Source organism: Coloeus monedula (assembly GCF_965178545.1).
Source record: "Coloeus monedula genome assembly, chromosome: 2".
NCBI classification, from domain to species: Eukaryota; Metazoa; Chordata; class Aves; order Passeriformes; family Corvidae; genus Coloeus; species Coloeus monedula.
This window is the reverse complement of record NC_138782.1, coordinates 64,586,262-64,605,452: the sequence shown is the minus strand read 5'-3', so window position 1 is coordinate 64,605,452 and position 19,191 is coordinate 64,586,262. Positions and strand designations below refer to the sequence as shown.

The following is a 19,191-nucleotide window of genomic DNA, read 5'->3' as shown; positions in this document are numbered from 1 at the left end:
AGCCTTACGTAACACAAAAAAATTCCTTGCTCTCCAAATGAGATCCAAAAATTCCTCTGGTCTCCACAGTGCATGAGATTACATATTTTACTAGCTTTAGCTGGACTCATCACTTTTGGGAAGTCATGTTAAACATGTGCTGTCATATTTCACAATGAAATACAAGCTTGTTTGAAAAGAGACACAACTCCACATAAACTTTATCCTCAGAAATGCTCACATGCAAACCTGTTTAACTAAAAGAACAGTTCAGTTCAGCTGTAATGCTGTTCTCCAAAATCAAGGGAGGTCTTGGCTCTATACATAAATCCCAGTGCACATACAGTTTTGAGATTCGGGTACAAACATATGTAGCCTGTTTCTAGCCATACCTCTGCCAGCTAACCTGAGGCAGAAATAAGATCAAAATCTTAAAACTGAAAAAAAAAAAAAATCTTTAAAAAATCTCAAAGTCTCAAAGTTACATTTTTTTTCTTGTCTCTCAGTTCTTGAGACTTCTGATTCTACAGCAAAATTAATCCAATGGCTAGCTCTGGCAAAATTTTAGTCTCCTTTCTCTGCTGTCACGTCTGACTTACTTGCACCCCTTCCTTACTAGTACTAGGGAGCCTCTAATTCTGCAGCAAGTTACAAGGAGCTACAGTGACAAAAATTCTTAATTATTCTTTTCATTTAATTTTCTCACAGTTTAAGTCCCCAAAATAGCATCTCATGAGGTGAAACAAGCACCAATTCAGATGAAGCAAGCTGGTCTCTCTACGCTTAGCTGCAGTACGGAAGTGCATCCTAAGAAGCATCTCCTCAGCAAGGAGACAGTTATTCACACAGCTTTTACCACTCATCTTTTGTAGATTGCCACTTTAATGTGCTCAGTCACAGTCCGGTCTCACACAGCCCTTTCCTTCTTTGTCTCCGTTGTAATCATATATGTCTTGTGCACAGCATGTTTATTGAGACATGAAGCTATAAAATAGCGTCATTTTGGGAGGAGACATTTGTCTCCTTCAGATGGAAAAATACCCCACAACAAACCAACCAACCAACAAAACCAAACACCAAAAAACCGCACAAAGAACCCCCAAAGACCCACCTACTTGAATCATATACCCCTGGCATCCCTAATCCCAGAGAATACTGTGTTTTACTGTCAAGAAGACAAAGAGTTACACACTCGCAGTGTCACCCAGACCATCCAGTGACAGTTTTAGATTACACTTGAGAGAACAGCGGGGAGTAAACACAGCATCATCTCTCCAAGTTCAGTGTCCTGTGCAACATCACACAGACACACAGAGCTACCTGAATTAGCTGTAAAAAGTCAATAAAAATAATCTTGGCATCAATACAGACAACTCAATCAAGATAGCTGTGTAAAGTGCCATAGAGAGCTAGAAACAAGATAAAATACTAGATCATAACAAGACTTTGTTATTTTTAAGCTTCTTGAGCATACTAGTAAGAAGGATCTGTTGCCTGCATGTATTAAGTTCGTTTAGGGAAAAATGTGATTTAAAGGCCAACTGAGCACATGTATAAACGGGCTGTGTGCCACAAGCTTTCCCTATTGTCTGCTGAAGTCCATGAGTCAGGCACCCATTGCTATATCTTTTCTCAGCTCAGATCCCATTTAGTTAGAGGACATGGCAGTCAAGAGGAAATTTGCTGACATCAATGGGTTGTTCCCATTTTTGGTATATCCACATAAAACTCAGCACATGGGTGAAGTCTCAATAGTTTCCCATTATTCACAAATGAAGGTCTAACCTTTCACATGTCTACATCATACATCAGCAAGAGACTCAGGTCTGAAGGTTTGTAGTCTGGAAGAAAGTCCATGTCAACAAAACCAAGGAAGAAACAGTGGAGAGAACAAGGAACTTGCAGATGTGAAAGAAAGGAAAAGTCTTCAGCTGTAAAAAAATGTTCCATTTCCCTAACACATGTATAATATGCTTTCAACTTTATGACAACACTTAAGGTTGCAAAGGCTGTTGTTAAGGTGGGGATACTGCAACACATGTATCAGACAATGAGGCCCATGGAAAGAATATATATATGGACCGATTCTTGACAGATATTTCAGAGAGATGTTTATTTCTCCAGCCGCATGGCCGGGGCTCTGCCGAGGAACTGCTCAATCACGGACCTGAGGGTCCTTCTGCCCGTGCAGGGAAACACAAACCAACCAATGGGGAATGAGGCTGACCAGGGGCAGGGAAACCCTGTGCCTCCCCCCCAGCGCCCCTCTCCCAGGACCACATGGCAGGGGGGAAGGGACCCTGACAGGCTATTTCCATCAAAAGGAAGAAATTATGACAGAAGATGAAATATCAAATGAAACTTTTCTCCCTCTCAATTGTCAGATATAACAGGGCTCTATTTTTCTATTCACAGTTCTGAGATCTGTGCCTAAAATATCCTCATGCCATTCTCTTTAAGTGCTTCATTGTCATTTCCAACTTTTGAGCACAAATGCAAGGTTTCCCAGTCATTCACTAAAGCCTGGGATTTGCAGTCTGCCTCATGCTTGATGATGTCTTATATTTTTTATAAGACTAAACACAAGGGCAGGTATCCTTTAGACTGAAAAATAAGTCACCCACAGCAGCGTTAACTTCAGCAAGGCTGGGATGTGGGAGGTGTCAGATGAGCCAAAACTGCCCATTTCCCAGAGCAGCTCCCACTTCAGCTTCCCCTGTAGTACTCTTTCTGTAGAAGACATCACATTCAGTATGAGCATGAAGTTACAGACAAAATTAATCTGCTTCCAAACAATTTTGCGAGATGCAGACACAACCTTCTTCTAGAAGGAGTCCAGATTTTTTAAGTCTGGGGAGCTGCATCACATAAGGGAAGGCTTTGCCCTTTCACCTCATGTGAGGCCAGCAGCAGTGGGTTACAAAGCGGGGAAGAAAAAATGCTCCTTAGGGACAAAATTTCCAGGTAAATCAGGCCATTTAAAAGAAACAAATATCATCCCTATGATATGTTACACTGTATCCAAAGAATTTTATGCATTTTTTAATTTTTTTGTTGTGTTTCTGTTATGACTTTGCTACACCTTAATAAGGCAATGCAGTTAGTGTCTTCTCCAAGTCATTTGTAAGACTTGGCTCATTCCTGGTGTGGAAGGAAGAAGATCTAGCAATTTATTTATTTTTTCCTGCAAACTTCTGTGGAAGACTCACAGCACCATGTCAATAAATTTGGCTCCAGTGACCCGAAGTGCTCCAAACCCATGAGTTCAGTTGTCTTGACTTCCAAAACATTGAGGCAACAAGCACAGACAGTATCTATTATTATGAGTCTTCAAGGTCTTTTAACTTTCAAGTTAGTATTCTTGAGTATCCCGTTGCAATGACAGAGATGTGAAATTCTGACTTAAAACACAAAAGAATGGCAGAAATTCTCACATCCACATAAATTAAAAACCTAAATTTAAAGCATCTCCCCAAAGCCCCAAACAAACCAAACCAAAATTCACAGATAAGACAGGTTTTCTGAAGATGGAATAACGACTGAAGTGAAATTATCAGAAATCATAAAAATGAAATTATTTTTCTGTTACATTATACCAAAGGTATAATCAAATGAAGCATCTGACATCTGTACTTCTGAACAAAATAGACAGACAGTACTTCTCTCCTACTATTGACCACTGTCAAAGGCTTAACATGGTTTTGTTAAGTTTGCTTTTCATGTCCTTATGAGCTAACTGAAAGAAAATCATCACATATACCAGAAATAATTCTGATGATATCAAGAATAAGGTCTTTGCTCAGAAACAAAGAAACTCTTAAGCTATACATTAAAAAGCACGGTCCTGCTGAGTTTTCACTGTAGGGTTATAGATACATTTGGGTGTATATGTATGTATATAAAAGTAATATTTGCTCTCTTGTGTAAATGGAGCAAAATAATTTGAAGTAATTGATTAGGTGACAATTTTTCAGGCTAGCTTCTCTTTTCCCTTTAAAATTTTTTTCTTTTTTTTTTAAAAGTACAAGCATAAGTGTGTTTCTGATAAAACACATCAAACAGACCAACAATACTGATGTATAGGTACTAGGGGAAGCAAAGGAAGGAGCTCTCTAAAGATCATTAGCAGAATCACATATCATAACTAAAAGACACTTCAGATGCAGCTACCCAGCAGTCAGGGCAGTTGCTGTACCCTGACCAAAATAGATGTGGGACTGCCCTAGTTAAAGACATTTCCTCTGCTGAGGAAATGAATGACCCATGCAGGCTGTCATGGGCATCTTGAAGACAGATGCCATATTTGTACATGTAAAGTTTATCTCCCAATTCATTGTCCTTGCTATCAGCTCAAATTTATGCAGGCACCAGCGCCAATATTCTGTCAATGTTGGCAATAGCTTTATTGGTATATGAACACACAGGAGGCCCAGGTTTAGTGGAGCACTGACCACATCTTCCATACTCATTGCAAATAGGGAAGTTCAAACCTGTTGAGGCTGGCTGGAGGATTTTTTCTCCTGAGTAAATTACTCCAAGGCATTCAGACAGTAAATCTGTTACACAGCCCTCAAGAGTTACAGAACATGTTTTTATAGAAAAAAAAGGTACAAATAAACATGTACCAGGACATCACTCTTGAGGGAAAACAGCTGGACCATCATAGTGGAAACAGTAGAAAAGGGATACATTAGGGACGTCATTTTGCTAAGCAAATATGTTGAGGAAAGGCAGACAGAACATATGAACCAACCAATAAAAGGTTGGTTTTCCACAGCAGTATCAGGTATTTACAAATAATAAAAGCCTCTGTCTTAGCAACAAGATAAACCCCGGGCTGTCAGGAGCCATAAAACTGCTAGTACTCAAATACAGAAAAGCAGGAATATGGGAAATGTATTTATTGAATTGTCCTCTGTGGCTATCTTATTGTCTTCACGGACAGGCACTGCTTTAAGATTAATCTTCTTGGGAGTTTAACAAAAAGATTGGCTGTGTTTACTTCTGCCATTGCTACCAAAGCATTATTCCATTGGAGTAGCCTGTAAACCTCATCTGGTTTTATGTATGCCCAATTTGAATACAAGAAAAAAAAAATTCTACAATTGCTTCATCCACTTACTCTTTATTTTTGTGTTTAAACAATCTTCTTTGATATTTTGGTATTATTTAGTAATATAGAAGAGTGTGTTTAACACAGTTCTTAGGACTACCTACCCAGGAAACCCAGAGAAACTTGGAGCCAATTCACCAGCATTAATAATCCATAAATTCACCCATTAATTCACTTCAGCAAAATCACACAGTTACTGAAGCTGCAGCTCCATGGATCTTCTGGAAAAACAAAACCAAAGCCAAAAACAAACCACAAAAACCCAACAGCACACACAAATTAAAACAAACAAACACGCACAAAAACAAACAGAAAAAACCAAAACCAAACCAAAAAGTAAAGCCACAAATGTTAAGTTTTTTCTTTTTCAGCTTGGGTTAAATGAATGAGGAGACAGAGGCTATAAGTGTAATCCTGGCCAAATATCAATAATTTAAACTGTACATTGTGTAATGGTTACTCTGATTCACACAACCCATTTAAAACTTTTTATACATCACAAGGCAAATTAGTCATCATTAATTAAAAATAAACATCCTTTAGAAGCACAGGCTAAACTTTGCAGGATCATATTAGTGGTTTATTCCAAGGGTTCACATGATTTGTTTCTTTGATAACTGCTGACAGGATCTTTGGATTTTTTGGGCTGTTCTTTTAGAAATAGAAGTACCAGGACTTTTAAAAGCATTAAATCATATCTGCAGAGGAGAATGGCAGGAGGAGAAGTTGTAGCAGGTGGAAATAAAGGGGGATAAAGATAAGGAGACAAAGCTTTGCAAACAAGAAAATAATTGCTTTGAAAGAGGAACAGAACTCTCTTTCAGCAGTGACTGCCCATCTCAAAGAAGAAAATCATGGGTAGGAGAAAAAAAAAAAAAAAAAAAAGAAAAAACCTATCACTTTGTCTTGCCTCTAGGGAGGCTTATTTTGATAACCAAGGAAAATGAGTGTGCAAATGGAATCAGCATGCCTACCCTCCCAAGTGCTATATTTAAGATGCCTCAGGCACACAATTTTTTGAATAGCCATATTCCACTCTATACTGACTAATTTGCCAGATTCCTGCTGAAAACACATCTGTAAAAGATGATTTTTAAAAATCAGATAATAAAGACAAACCTATATCTTGCCCTCTGCATGAGGTAACATGAAACAGTGAGCAAGGACTGAGGACGGAAAAACATCATCAGGCTATTCCATTCAGTCAAATCCTAATAAATTTCTGTTCTTGTTGTTTTCTATATACACCTGGATATACCTGAACCTGACCTCTGGTAATTAAGATCACTTTTTGTTAAGTATAAATGAAGCAAGAAGAAGTGTTTATGTTATTTTCAAAAGGTAAGGAATATTTAATGAATATATTATAAACTCACTTTTGCTTTAGCACTCTATGATCAATTAGTCCTTTTTCATTTTCAGCTGAACACAGATATTTCTTCTGCTCCACAGGATCAGAAGAATTTAGCATCTGTCTGTCAGTAGCCCTGAAAGAAGAAAGAAAAAAAATTCACTGTCAGGTCTCATGCAGCTCATAGAAAAGAGTTCTAAAATACAAGTGGCAGAAATAGAAAAGGAGAAAAACTAACATATTGAAGAGTCATGATTTTACATGATGCTGATGTCTCTTAATCAATCAGTTCAATTACCAAACTGACATAGTGAAAGGACAAATGTAAATAATATTGCCTGCTGATATTCTAATTACTACACAGTTTCAAACCCCAAGAATATCAGCCTTCTCTGAGTTGCAGGGTAACTTCCACCTTCATAACCTGGTATCTCCAAATCCCTGGGAAAAAACTAACCATTACAACATGCAAGGGGTGGGCTGAAAGAACTAATTACACAGCATTTCAAGACAGTTTCTATATAAACAGAACCTTGAAAAGTTGTTTTTTCCTGAAGGTCAAGTCAAAAGGTTCAAGTCAGCTTTGCATTACTCCAGCCACTCTAGAAGATCTCTGAATGCCATGTGGTAATACAGTCCACTGTTCCTGGTTATTTGCTCCAACTCTAGCTCATCAGTAGCAACAAAAACTCCAGGTAGCCACTTTGCTATGAGCCAGTCCAAATCACTGCTTTCCGCTTAACCTTTTTGTCCACTTCTCTCCCTCCTCATATTCCTGTTACTACTTCTTTTGGTAGATGTGTTGGTAGAAGCCAACATCAGCAGTATTACCCCATACTGGGGGAAAGGCAGAGCTAAGATAGGGGATACTGTTATGCTGCCAAGAATTCGTGGCAATCATAAACCACTTTTTTCTCCCTAAACCTCATCTCTTCAGAACATCTGAACTCTTAAGATGCTCTAGAAACTGTTCCACCCTCAGCTTCACTCAGCACACAAAAGGTTGCTTTTGGAAGTGACACTAAACTTTGCCAAATTTATAGGCAGAGTTTTCCCTTCCCATGAATCATTATTTTGCAGCTATGCAGTTAAAGAACAAAACAAAAAAAAACCCTAGTATGTTCTCTGTGTGACTCTTAGAAACAATTGGTCATGAAAGTGGAAGGTATCTTAATATTTACCTGGTAATGTCTCTGAGTGAGCTCCTCATACACACATAAGCACAGTTTCTACTGCGCGACTGAGAACACTTCCACCGAACCAGGGACAGACAAAAGATGCTATTTCTGTGTCCTAATCCAAACTGCTGGAGATGTAAGCCCCATCTGGCATCCTTTCACAAATCTATTACTTCCACACAGAAAATATTCACCTATCACACTCTAAATTCTATGTCCAACCAAGGACTTTGTTTCTGTTTCTAGTGGGAAGCAGAGCTCTGCACAATTCACACACAAGTGAGAGGATAATCTAAGGACACCAGGATAAAAAGGTGGCAGCCAGGAGCGCACCAAAAAGCACTGGGGATATCATTTATGTCAGAAACACAATAGGGAAATACTGCTGAGAGGTCTTGGAAGCTCCACACTGACTTCAGCTGACCCAGAAAGAGACCGTGATGATGATGCTTACTTCCCTGCCCTGAGCAATGCCCTCTCCACCCTGTCACTGGTCCTGGCAGGGTGAGCTAGCTCTTGGTCAGCTATTTTTCTGACCGAGAAATAATTCTGCAAAACAGAAAAGATGGTTAGTTTTCGCCTGGGCTCAAGCACTGCATGATAGGGGCTAGGAACACGCAAACTCAGTTTTCACCATTGTTTCCTGGCACTACAGGGGGACCACACATCCAGATATGGATGCTATTAACTGCAAACCTTAGCATGGTTAGTCTATTCACTGCAATTCAGCCTAACATCACTGAGCAATGGAGGAAATGTGAGTTCACATACATTGTAAACTATCAGAACGATTAATTTTACTTTTGTTTGTATACTTTAGTCATGAACTAGATCAAAAGAAATTATTCTTACAGGATTTTGTTCAAGATGTACTGAACAGAAAAATAATTTTGAACTACATCACTTAGACAAGCACTGCAGTGTTAAGAAAAGAGAGTCACAGCTGTCTGCATATGAAGATACAACTTCTAGTTTTGCAACAAAATACTCTTTTCACTATAAGTGCTTTTCCATAATTTTATATCCCAAACTGCACAGAATATATTGACTTTTTACTCCTCCTAAAATACATGTCTGAATGCATCTTAAACGTGCTTGGATTTTATTCTGTCATTCTTGATGACACATAAAATATTTCAGGAACAGCACCTTATTTACACAACTTTCCTGTAAATAAAAGGATACCAGCATCTTATTTTCCAGGAAGGAGACTAGGTAGGGAAAGATTTTATTGTAAATTATATTCACTGACATTTGATATTTTAAGCATTTAATTTTTTTGGAGTCTGCAGAACCTTCACAACAAAGCTGTTGCACTCATGCTACTGGAACTGCATCTCTGTGGGAGAGCATGGCTTGCCCTGCAAGAGCTGAGAAGCACATGGGAAACAATCACATCTGAGAGTCTATCCAAACAGTCCTGACAAAGCCAAGGGTGAAAGCTAAATATCCAAAGCAACGTTCTATCTGCCCTAAAAAAAAAAGACATAACTTCTTCTGAACCACCCTGCTGAAATTATGGTGTATCCGCCACACTTTGGATGAAGTGCAGGACCTATACACAGCATTCTTCCTCACAGCAGACACCTACTCTACCCCTAAAGAAGGGGTTTCCTATAAATGAAAGAGGCAGGCCCTTTGTGTGATTGCATAATTCAGGCCTGTGATAAATCATACGTGCAGTGACATGGTCTTCTTCCTGCAATCCCTTTCCTCCAAAGGTGCAGGAGCATTTACCTAAGGAGTTTCGCACATACGTCCACAAGGACAGGAGGATGTATCTACATGAGCAGTTTAGTTCTGCTCATGAGCGTAAGTTGTTTGGAAATAACTCAGTCACCACTGTTCATCATGGTTTTGTTTTCACTATTGACCACCTCAAGACTGCACAACCCGGACTCCATTTGGATGAAGGCAAATTCTCTGCAGTTCTAATCCTCTGGGATTAATCCTACTGTGACTAATGCAGCCTTAGTGCTAGAGTCCTTTCCTCTGAAAAAACGTATTTTGCATCCTTGGCAAGTCATTCTCTGCGGCCTGGACTCTTGGGTTTAAAAGGGACCACTCAGAGGTCAGGATTTCTCTCCTCAGCCAAGACACTCAGAAAACAATAACCCTGCGAGACTTAAAGTAGGTCAGAATGGAGGGAAAGGACGGGTGAATCAATAAACCTCTCACCCAAATACCCCCAACGAAAACACAAACCCACAAATTCTGCCCCCTTCTCCCACCTATAAGAAACCCCAAAAAAACAAAAAAAAACCTGCTCAACCAAGACCTGGGACACAGTCACTTAGGACAATCTCCCTGGAATCTGTTTTCTAAAAATCTACCTAGTTTCACAATAAATTTCAATAATCCCACTGTGGGATTATTAAATGCTTACATCTGGACCAAATCCAGAGTTTCCTTTGATAAACTGACTTTCAATACACCTGTGACATAAGTATTATCTGTGGCTAAACCATTATTTTACCCCAAGACTTGCAAGAATTTAAAAGCAAGTTCTTCAAAAGCTTAATATTGTAACCAGAGAATCTTTTAGCCATAATAAAAGTTTGACAGTGCTCCATCCAAATGAAAACTACGTCCTAGATCTGGATATGAAGAAAGGTTTAAATTAATTAATGGTGTAGTTCAGGAATGTTGATGCCCTGCTTAAAACCACAAGGTAATAATCTAATTTTACATTTCACATTTGTTACAGATACTCATAAAAGCTGAGGAGCTAGTAAATGCCATTTTAAAAATGCCATGAAAAGAACACAACTATACCCAGATTGGTATTTGCTGTGCCATGAACAAACTCACCCACTGATTACTTCTGGAAATTTTTGAGAAGCTGTTTCACAACAGTATGTAAGGGATTCCAGCCCACTCTTCTGCTGCTGGTATTTTTTAATCAGGTCCATCAGCACTGCCTGGTGACCAATCTTCTTCACCAGCTGCTGCACCATACGATCATTAAGAGCCAGAAGAGCTGCTCCACTTACTTCTTCTTCTGCAGATTGAAGGGGGTAAAAAAATTACTGTATAATATCTTCATAGTTACATTCTATACACCTAAAAACATGACGATGGAAGACAGGTCAAAGGTAAGGACGCTTTTTACTGCTAACAGTCATCATCAGCTGTCGCCATCCTTTCCCAAGCACTGCCAGGAGTCCTAATCACTGGCCAGATACCTGCCCCTGACAAAAAGCCAAGTCCAAAACATACAGAAGCAAGCTGGTGACTATTTTAATGCTTTAAATCAGGCCTTGCTTGAACCACGGGAAACTGTTACTTGCTGATGAAGGCTTTTTAACAGAGTACACAAGAAATAGGCTCTTCACATAACAGTTTCTTGTGCACTCCTCTGTAGACTGTTTATATACTCACACATAAAACATTTACACACTACATTTGCATTATTTCAAAAGATTTATACAACATAAAATAGGCCCTGTCAAGACTTTTAAACTGCCAGCTCTGATTTGAGGTGACTCTATTTATACACAGGCTGAATCTCATCCCCCAGGATTTCTCAGAGACTTTGTAATAAATCTGTACGCTTATGTTGATTTGTCAGATCTATGTCAGTTCTCACCCTAATAAATTTCTATAAAAGTCTGAAGTTAGCATATACACACATGCCTCAAACCAAAACAAGGTAGGCAGTGCCAATTAAATGCATAGCAAGAAATACTAAACAAACACCACCCCCACCCCCCAAACAAGAAAAATGCTTACCACGGAACTTAGGAACTAGTTCTCCTAAATTTCTCTGTTTCAACCAGTTGCAGACTTGCTCAACCGACCAATTTTCCATCTTCAGTTGTTGCAATGCTAAATTTCCTTGTGAAATGAAAAGAGAGTATTATTTTTATGCTGAACTCTAAGCCGGACTCCAACATTTCATAGCAAAAAAATTCACTTAGCAAATAATATATCTACATGCTCTGAATAAAAATGGCACAAAATAATCCAGTTAATGCTGTTGTAACTGGCAGTTTCCTTGGAGCCTTTTCCTCACCTCCTCTCCCGTCCCTGGTTTCCCTCTGATCTGAAGCAGCCTCGTTCCTTATAAAACACGACCTGCTCCAGTACCATTAACACCCAGGTTTCCACACAGAGAAGAAAAAAGGTGTGAAATTCACCACCACCACCAGGCTCATCAGGAAATGGCTGACATTTTACAGAAGGAAAAAAAAAACAAACCACCCCGCCATCAGATAAGAGTCTGTCACATACATGCTTATAGTCAATCAAGCACCTTAACCCTCTCTACACCATCTCAAAGGGCAGGTACCCAGCAAATACTTAACCCTGAATTACCAACAGCTAGGGACAATAAAGGTGAAAGGGAGGAGACTGCTCCTCCTGTTGTTTGCTGGTTCCTTTCTCCAGGCTCCAGTGGTACCTGGGAGGATGTAGTGGGCACCCTGGGAAGGCAGAGTCCCTGGGGCAGCCGGGATGTTTGCGTCTGGATGAATCCTGCACATATCCTGTGCCTCCTGCCTGAAGGACTCACTTGGATGACAAAGGGGTGCAAGACATCCCAAAACCAACAGTGACCTCCCCAGAGGAAGATTACTTATAAAGACACAGCTTGTTCCACACTGCAAACTTCTCAGCAGCGGAAATCTCTCTCTGAGGGGAAATTCTTATTAATGTGTTTTAGCTCTACTGCCTAAAAGCTTCTTGACCATGCTTGCAATCCATAGCAAAATGACATTACTTGAGTCAGTTTTTCAGAGAAGTATACAAGTGTCTGGCATCATTTGCCGAACATTTCCTTCCATACCCTGAGCCTGCAGCAAACTCCAGGCTAACACAAGGATTCACCCTCACAAACCTCATCAGCATCTGTGCTCAAAAGTAAAGGAAAAAAAAAAAAGAAAAAAACTCCCTGAATAAAAGCATTTCCATTTTCATCCTTCAACAGCAGAGACCCTCCAAAAGACACACACTTCAGCTTACACTCTTATGCCTGTCGACTTCAGCAACTTAGAAGGGTTAAGTTTAAGAGGAATGCCTTTCTGAATTACGTGAGTGGATTTAATTTGATATGACAACAGTAGCCATACAACTCCTCCCCCAGGCTGAGCAACAAGAACAGGGTGTGAAAAGTCATTATTTGTTGAGAACTCTGGTGTAAATTAAAAATCACACCTTTCTGTCACACTTCTTACTTCCTTGCAAAGAGTAGGGCAGAAAAAAGTCCCCAAAAACTTGAAAGATAAAACCGGATGCAAAGCAGAAAGATACTTCCCTTATCAACCAAGTAGTGTAAAAGGAGAGAGATACATTAAAATGTTGGAAAGGTCACTTCTTCATCCTATAAGAAGACTAACACCCTCAAACAATTCTTCTAAAGCAGACAGGCAGATACCAACACTTCAGAAAGTGTCGAGCAAACTCTAGCCATGCATAACAATATGCACATTTAGCCCTGGGTGGCTGATTCTGCAGCAAAATGGCCACTTGCACACGGAAGTGCAGGCTGCACACTTTATAGAGGGAAGTGATGATAACTGAGAGGCTGCTTTTTTAATAAAATCAGATTATATGCATTAAGGGTCATGAAACAGAAATACTTTGCAATGCTTCTCAAAAGTGATTTCAGTTACTTGCATATGCTATAGATACAGCAACCAGAAAAAGAGCACACCGGTCTTCTAGCAGCATTATGGAGACAACAGGAACTGAGCACAGATGCTGATATTTGTCTTCATTAATGATTCTATTTATTACAGTAGCATCAAAAGACTATCCAGCAAAGGGTTGCCTGTGTTTAGTGTGGTGAAATCCGTGAATATTTATATTCTTCAGTCAAGTCTTGTAAGTCAGAACAACAAAAACCCAGTAACAGTGACGTTTTAGAGACAGCAATTTACAGCATAACTTCAAGTCAAATTCAGAACTGTTCTAAGTGTGAGTGATCTCTGTTTGTTAGTAAATGTAGTCAATCACTGGGAGCCATTTCTTCATACACTTGGGGTGAATAACTATAATTAGGACTAAATTAGCCCTGGTTAATGAAGTTAAGTAATGAAATCAATGAAAATAACCTTTCCCTATGATCCAACAGGACAACACTTCTATTTACTATAAAATTCTTCAAGACGAAAGGATAAAAACCTTGGTTTTAATCAAATCAGGCTAAAGACCTATCGATGGTACAGATTTCAGCTCATGTAGTTGGTTACACAATAGCAAGAGATGGGGCTCCTGATCAGCATGCCTGTGCTGGCAGATCCATACTGCACGTGCACTAATCTACCCCACAGCTTGTTCTATGAGAAAATATATTGCAGTGCCATAATCTTGAAGTGACACTTCTAAATGAATAAGCTGATATATCAAAACACTTTAAACATGATGAGTGAGTTATTATATTTACCTCATGCTGACCTATGAGAGAGCCTACAGCATCACAGACTACAAATAGCACAACTTTTGACAGTCCTCTATAAGGATTTCACTGAGGTCAGAATTATGGTTAATTTTAGTACATTTTAGTACTAAAGGAATGTGTAAGGCATGTGATGTGTGCACATCTATATTTCACAGCTGTGGGGCACATTTTGTACAGGCCAGGTCTCAAAGTTGCAAGTGTGATGAGTAGGAGTTGGGCATACCAGAGATAAAAGCAAAGTATCCCATGTGCAATTTTATGCTCTCTTGATTTGGCTTCATCTTCAAATGCATTACAGATACTTTATTATTTTCTTTCTACTTACTACCACCCTATTTTCAAAACAATTAAAAATACATTCAAGCAAATTTATTGACGACAGAATATGTAATCTCAGATCCAATGCTGAGTTATCATGAAAAGAGCAGCAGTCGTCCACAAACCTTTTCAACAACGTACAGGGAAACATTCAGAGGCAACACTTCTGTCACCTTCCCCATCCCTCAAAGAAAATGCCAACAACACATTGCTGTCACTTACCAGGCATTTATGCTAGCATGAACCATTGTGCAGAGATGCCTGAAAGAAAGGGAAAAAAAATTCCAATATCAGTTAAGGAGCAAATCTTAAAGTCAACATATCAGTTCTCATTTCTATGCTACTGTAGAGTAAGGCACATGCAGCTGCAAGACAAGAACACATGCAAGCGTACAGCAGATGCAAGAGAAAACCCGTATCGCCTACGAGAAAGGCTGTATAAGAAGATCTAGGAAGAAAACATGCACATCCATTAGTCACCTGTAGATAGAGGGAAACAAGCCAGACAAACCTTCTAAACTTTGATCAGAGTTAAGGGAAGTTTCAAGGGTTCTGAACATGCCCATCTATTGAGCTTATTAAGCAGACAAATCCCTCTGCTGCAAGAATTAACTCCGAAGAACACTATAAAAAATCAATTCTTTCCTCAATACATGTGCTTCTGATTAAGTATGCCATTTCTAATATTCAAGTTTTTACTGTATGAACTTTAAAAATATTTTCATCTGTACTATCTGCAGTATTACTGGGAAAATGAGGTGTCCTACTTCAACAGCAAGATTCAATACAAGTACCAATTTCTCTCTATTAGAGGTGTTCAAGTTATTTGGCAATTTGAAAGGAGGAAAAGAAAGCTAATTTGACTGTGTTTTAATAGTAATTCAAATGATACTCCATTCTTGCTATCACTGGCAACAGTGCACAAGTGATGAAACAATACACTTAGCTGTAAATGCCTTCTTTTTTTTTTAGAAAACCTTCTGGAAATGAAGGCCATGTAAAATCAAAGCTTTTTATACTACCCTTTAAGAAAATTGTATCAAATAAAGATGCAATGTTACTGGGTAGTGAGAACAGGAAAAGAATCAACTAAAGGTTAAAAATTAATGAATCACAAAAAGGAAATTTCATGTACCAAAAAGAAAGCAATCAGACTGAAGATGTTCAGTATGACACAGACACTGTGTCAGTATGACACAGACAGAAGACTAAAGAAAAAAAAATTTCATCTTATAAGTGATATCACGCTGACTTTTCTCCCCGAAGTACATATTTCTCACCAGGACCATGAGCACCTTGTTGATCATGTCACTGTTTGCTGGTAGAGGACTCCAGCTCTTGTCACCAGGCAATACAGGGACCTTGGACACTGTAGCCCTGCACTGCAATTCCCCACTAGCCTAAACTGGCATCCATAATCCAGCCCTCTTCTCTGCAGCCATTTGTGTGGCCATGCAATCAGCAGTACAGGCTAAACTGAAACATCAAGTTTTCCATATGGTGGGATTTGGATGGATCAGTGCGTTTAACCAAATCCCTGGCCAACTGTGTGAAAATAGATGGTGGATTCATATCTGTAGATGTATCACATTGTGCATTGATCCTTGTTTCAATGCATCATAACAGTGAAGATTTCTATCTTAATGGAGCATTGGTTTGTAAAGTTAGGCCAGAAACTCAAAGTGTGAGTAATAACTATTCTACCTCCAAAAAAAAAAGAGAGAGATGTAACTATCTCCTTTCCCTCAAATAATTTAGCTTGATTTATATTGGCTCTGTTTCTTGAAATGTTACTCTTCAGGCCTTTCTGGTAAATAAGACTAGTAAGATGTGGAATACGCAAAAAACTGAGGCTGATCCACCAATTGCTGGAAAGGATGGTTCTATTATTTGCTTGCTCTGCTCTTGATTTAGAACCACAAACCAGTTCAGAGAGCTGAACCAGCAGTCAGTTGTAGTGACCTTACAAAAATTCTTAATGCTAACTGAAAATAACAACTTACCAAGTCTATTCTGATGGAAAATGCTTGGTGACATTTTATGAGTGGTTCAGTTGGCAGATCCTCAAAGGTGCTAATGTTTGACAAAGCTGCTTTCTGTTGTTCCCAAGGGATGGATACAGAAACCTTTTTGGTCTGGGTAATATCTAGAAAGAGATGCATATCCTTAACTGAGTCTGTATCATTGAACTATGACCTAAGTTGGGGCTCCCATGTGGAACCACGTGGATACACAGTATTTACATGTTTTTTCTCGTAAGTGAGCTACACAGCTCTTACACCTACAGTACACAAAAGGTGTTATAAAATACCACTCTAATTTTTTTCAGATGCTTTAATTGCTCTTATTATGTGTTACAACTTGCATTCAAAGTTAGATTTTTCAGCCATGTTTTGTCAGTAGTAGATTTTGTCAACCAGCGACTCAGTCATGCCCAAAGTCAGGATTACACCTCTTGCGGAGAAGGGTCTTGGCCAGTCTCTGAGAAATATACCATCAATAGGCATGGCCAAATGTCTGAGATAGCCCAACCTCAAAAAAACCTACAAACTGTATCCAGAAATGTTTATCAAGCAGCAAAGAAACAAGAACCTCAACAAAGTTCTTGAATTCTCCTGCCATTCAACCTCAACAAAGTTTTCGAATTCTCCTGCCATTTGATCAGTAGGATGAATCAGCCAGGTAGAGGAGTGAGAGTTACTTGGAAGATATGCAAGCAAACACTGAAACTAACAAAGTGCCCTGGTTGTTAGACACGGGCACCTGTTTACAATCAGCTTTGGCCCAGAGGCTACGTCTCAAATGGTCACTGTGAATCTGGGAAAACTGGAGCTTGCTGCACCTTATGAATTGTTAGTAGTCTGCTGGCACCTCATCAGCGTTTTGAAGGAGTAAAGCAAGAGAACATGTTTGAAGCACAGGAACGGGGTCTGGCCTGCTCAAGCGAAGACACCTTTGGGTTTTGTTTGACTTGTTCTGGAGACAAACAGCTGTGGGCTGACTGAGGGCACAGTCATCTCTTCTACACTCACTCTTCCCTCCTCCTGCAGTGAACTGGGCAAGACACCTCTCAGCAGGATGAGTCATTCACCTCCTGGTAAGAGATACTGAATTATTTTAGGAATTACTGAGTTGTGGAGAGGAGCACCACCACTAAGCAGTGCCTGCTGTCACCCAGTGCTTCTGGATTGCTGTTTTAGCAGATTGAGAACTGCTGAATCATATGTTACTAACCACTGGCAGTACTCCTCCAGTTTATTCATCACACAGATATGAATATGACGATGAATAATTTTTAATACATTTCACAATGCACATTTTTTGGTTTGTACTATTCATTAAATAATGACAGCTCCAGTCAGTCACAGATTTTTGTGTTAAGGAATTATGTTGGCGTATGAAGCCAGGTGAGGTGGGTGTAATTGAGCTAGATGTTAAAACCTAAACAGCCTGTCTCATAGGCCTATTTTATACACTAGAAACAACAGTTTAACTAATTTGGCATCCATTGGTTCAGACTCTTTATGTTCAAGGTGTTCTCAAGGAACTAAGAAATGCAGTATTAATTCAAAATAAATGTCCCCACATGGTAAATGCATTTATTAGTTCATTGATATTTAGGGCATGTACAGCCCATTTCTTAAAATATTACCACATCAAACCAGTCATTTCTGCCCATTGCCTATGTGCTGCTGTCTCCTCATCATATCCAGGTGAAGAAGTCATGTAACTACTCCACATCTCATACAGAATGTTAGTTGAACTCACAAATGGAAAGATAACCAATAATCTCAACCTACACAATGGAGACAGGAAATGGGAAGGTTGAACACCTGTAAAATTCCTATTTTGCTGGGATAGTATATAATCATTACATAAGTAAAAGGATTCACAAAACAATTCAGAGGACTGCTTCCTCCTGCTTTTTGCCTCTTCTCCTGCTATGCAAATTTATGATGCCATGAAGAGAACTGCACCCCAAAGGACCTACACACGTATAAGCATTTGTTCTAGTGACAAGTGTGTAAGTTTTCCGGTCTAAGGATCTACTGAGATTGTATGCTTAGACAGTGTATTAATTAGTGGGCCTACATTTTAGTCGATTGCTGTAATCTGTGCTTTTCAGGACTTCTGTATTATTTATGTGAAGAGGAACACCCAAGTTTTACTGTGGGTAGCTTCAGAGCCTCTTGGTCAGCAAACAGAACACACAAAACTGCTCTCAAATCCCTGCTTCATATTAGGCAGAGGAGGGATTTGGGGCTATGCCTTGAACCTTCAGACTGCCAAGCATTACAAAATGGGGTAGGATTGCTATTTGGAGGGGAGGACATGTCAGTAGTGATACGTCAGAAAAGGGACTGATCTCAGCTAAAATGCCTTCTCCAGAAGAGGGGCTGGAGTCAGGATCTCAAGGGCAGAGATCCTTTCTACAGGTTGAAAATGGGTAGATAATGTGCATCAATCCAGCCACATCATGGTTGTGCTATACTTCTATAGTGCATTAATGAAGTGAAACTTCTTTTCCAAAATAGCTAAAAGAAATTATCTTTGTGATTCAGTCTAAGCAGTTATAATATATGTGGGAAAATGCAAGAATTTGCCCATTTAGCTTTGTTTCACTCATTCTGTGGCTCCCAAACCTACACATTTTATAAATAAATCCTTTCTGACTGTAGGTCTTGCTTACATTGCAGGCAGTCAGACTGAAGCTATACAACACCAAAAGAGGTGAGAAATCCTTCTGCATGTGTCTAAAGCAGAGTGCTATCATTTCACTGTTAAAATGCCAATAATTTTAAGCAAATGCACACCCCCAACAGCCATATACCTTGTACGTTATTTGTATTTA

General features: G+C 39.3%; 1 protein-coding gene across 1 annotated transcript in view; it reads right to left on the bottom strand.

Annotated features, from left to right (window-relative positions):
* SAMD3 (sterile alpha motif domain containing 3) overlaps nt 1-11,432 on the bottom strand; it is a gene marked incomplete at both ends in the record, with an annotated part of 35,902 nt that extends 24,470 nt beyond the window's left edge. Inside the window, 3 exon segments of the mRNA XM_082302781.1 lie at nt 6,469-6,579; nt 10,433-10,622; nt 11,354-11,432. Of these exon segments, the coding sequence (XP_082158907.1) occupies nt 6,469-6,579; nt 10,433-10,622; nt 11,354-11,432 (380 nt within the window).
* Nucleotides 11,433-19,191: the final 7,759 nt, after the last annotated feature.